At 64.1% G+C, this 2,317-nt stretch overlaps 1 protein-coding gene across 1 annotated transcript in view; it reads right to left on the reverse strand.

Annotated features, from left to right (window-relative positions):
- The window catches only part of LOC104464383 (protein patched homolog 1-like), a gene marked incomplete at both ends in the record, with an annotated part of 3,960 nt that extends 1,648 nt beyond the window's left edge, over positions 1-2,312 (reverse strand). The window contains 5 exon segments of the mRNA XM_010077070.1: positions 536-716; positions 806-948; positions 1,221-1,533; positions 1,615-2,020; positions 2,242-2,312. Coding sequence (XP_010075372.1) covers positions 536-716; positions 806-948; positions 1,221-1,533; positions 1,615-2,020; positions 2,242-2,312 — 1,114 coding nt within the window.
- Positions 2,313-2,317: the final 5 nt, after the last annotated feature.

The raw sequence follows: 2,317 nt of genomic DNA on the forward strand, positions 1-2,317 counted from the left end.
GGCCACAGCAGCCTGAGTGCAGCCCAGGCAGCAGGACGCCTGTCTGGGTACCACAGGGTGGGGCAGTGTGCGGGAAGCAGACTGGGGGGGGGCAAAGAAAAGCGGGTTTCTATGCAGCTGGGTAGGGGGTCACAGGGAGCAGGGGGTTTCTCTGCAGGGGAATGTCTGTGGGGCAGAGGTGGTACAGAGTGGAGGGGATTCTTTGTGGTGAGATGCTCGTGGGCTGGGGAAGGGGTGCAATACTGGGTCCTAAGGGCACAGGGAGTGTGCAGTGGGGTGCGCAGGGTGTGGGGTGATATGGGGCAGGGTGCTCAGGGTGTGGGGTGCTCAGGGTGGCGGGGTGCAGGAGGACAGGTGTGGGGCACAGGGAAGCAGGGCAGTTCCTCTACCAGAGGATGCTGATGGGATGAGGGATGCGGGGGTTTTTCTTTGGGGGGATGCTTGCAGGGCAGGAAAGGTGCAGGGAGAGGGGTCCTCTGCAAGGGGATACCGGGAGGCAGGAGGGGGCCGTGGGAAGCCCACCGCGCTCACTCACTTCGCAAGTTCTCGCCCGTGGTGTCGTACTTGTCATGGATCCACTCAGGTGGCGGGGGATAGAAGTTGGCCTGGGAGGCGGCGAAGCCCAGGGGGTCGTTGCTGGCCCACACTGTCAGGCAGATGTAGAAGATGTCAGGGGGGATGATGCCGTTCTCGTCCACCAGCCGCCGCGTGGTCAGCTATGGGGAGAGAGCAGGAGTGGGCATGAGCAGGGCAGGGGATATGGTGTTGTCCCCAGCCCAGTTACCCTGGTCCTGTCCCCACGCACCTGGTTGAAGTTGAAGGGCTCCTTCTTGTTGCCGGTCTGGATCAGGAGCTTGTACGCCAGTGCCCCGTCCTCAGAGCCGTTGCGGTAGCTGTCATGGGTGATGCGCCCCGCTTGCCACTCCCTGTCAAAGGTGTCCTGGAGCCCTGGGGACACAGCACGGGGTGTGAGCATCCCTTGGGGCACATCACCCTGCGTGGCAACCTCTGTGCCCTGGGAAGCGTGGTGCCAGCGCGACGGGTGTGCAGAAACCCCAGGGCTCAGCTTGGCATGGCTGGGCACCTTGGGGACACCATGGGACTGCCCTCCCCGGGGTGCCACAAACCAGGGATGGCATTCCCAGGCCAACGGGGACAGCACAGGTTGGGGAGAGGGTCCTTGGGCAGGGCAGGTCATGGAGAAGAGGGATGTCCCTCACCTCGCAGCCAGTCCTGGAAGTAGTGGAGCCACATCTTGGGCAGGTCGCGGTTGCCCTCCCGCACGACATACTTGACGGTGCTGAAGGCCTGGTGCAGGCTGAGCAGGGCGGCTTGGGCGCCGGGGTAGTGGAAGCCACCCTTGGTGACGATGAACATGTTGTAGAAGGAGAAGTACTTGAACTGGGCTGAGATGAAGGCGTACTCTTTGGTGTCCCGTGGCACGATGTCCGTCAGGTAGAGCCCGTCATGCACCATGGTGGTGCCATAGAGGCTGAGCCCCAGCAGCGCCACAAACAGCACAGCTACCACCGCCTGTGGGGACAGCGGGGGTCAGGCAGGGGCCTGGGCCACCCACTCACCTGGGTGGCACCGCCAGGGCCATCCCCATCTCACCTTGGTCCGGGTGCGCAGGAGGAGCGGGGCATACTTCTCCCGGGCGAAGTCGGCAAGGCTCCAGCGGCAGAAGGGCAGGGGGACGCACTCCCGCCCGCCCTTGGCCTCGTCCAGCTGCGCCAGCAGGTCCCGCGTGGAGCTGGATGGGGCGAAGACCTGGGAGCCCAGGGGGTCGGTGGGCGGCAGGAGGACAGCAGGTGAGGTGCACACCTGGGAGGTGGGTGGCAGGACAGTGACAACGTGGTGGCCTGAGGGGTCACACCGGGTGAAGGCTTGCACGGTGGTGGTGATCTGGGTGCTGGTGGCCACGCCGGGGTGCCCATAAGGGGACGGGTGGCAGGTGTGGTTGTCGTTGGCATCTGCGAGCTCCTGGGGTTGGATCTGGATGACCCGTGAGGAGCACGGGCTGTGGGGAGAGAGGAAAGAAGGAGAGAGGAAAGGAGAGATGGAAGGAGAAGATGTTGAGGGAGAGGAGCAGAGCCAACCCATGCCTCTGGGGGGACCTGTGGGGTCAGTCACAGAATCGTAGAATCATAGAATGGTTTGGGTTGGAAGGGACCTTAGAGATCATCTAGTTACAGCCCCCTGCCATGGGCAGCCCCATCCCGCCCGGCCCGGCGCTGGTACCTGTAGAAGCAGCAGAGGATGTCGAGCCGGTGCTTCTCCCGGCGGTGCAGGGCCCGGCTCCGGATGGCAGGGGAAG

Source organism: Pterocles gutturalis, unplaced genomic scaffold, assembly GCF_000699245.1.
Source record: "Pterocles gutturalis isolate BGI_N339 unplaced genomic scaffold, ASM69924v1 scaffold20038, whole genome shotgun sequence".
Lineage (NCBI taxonomy): Eukaryota > Metazoa > Chordata > Aves > Pterocliformes > Pteroclidae > Pterocles > Pterocles gutturalis.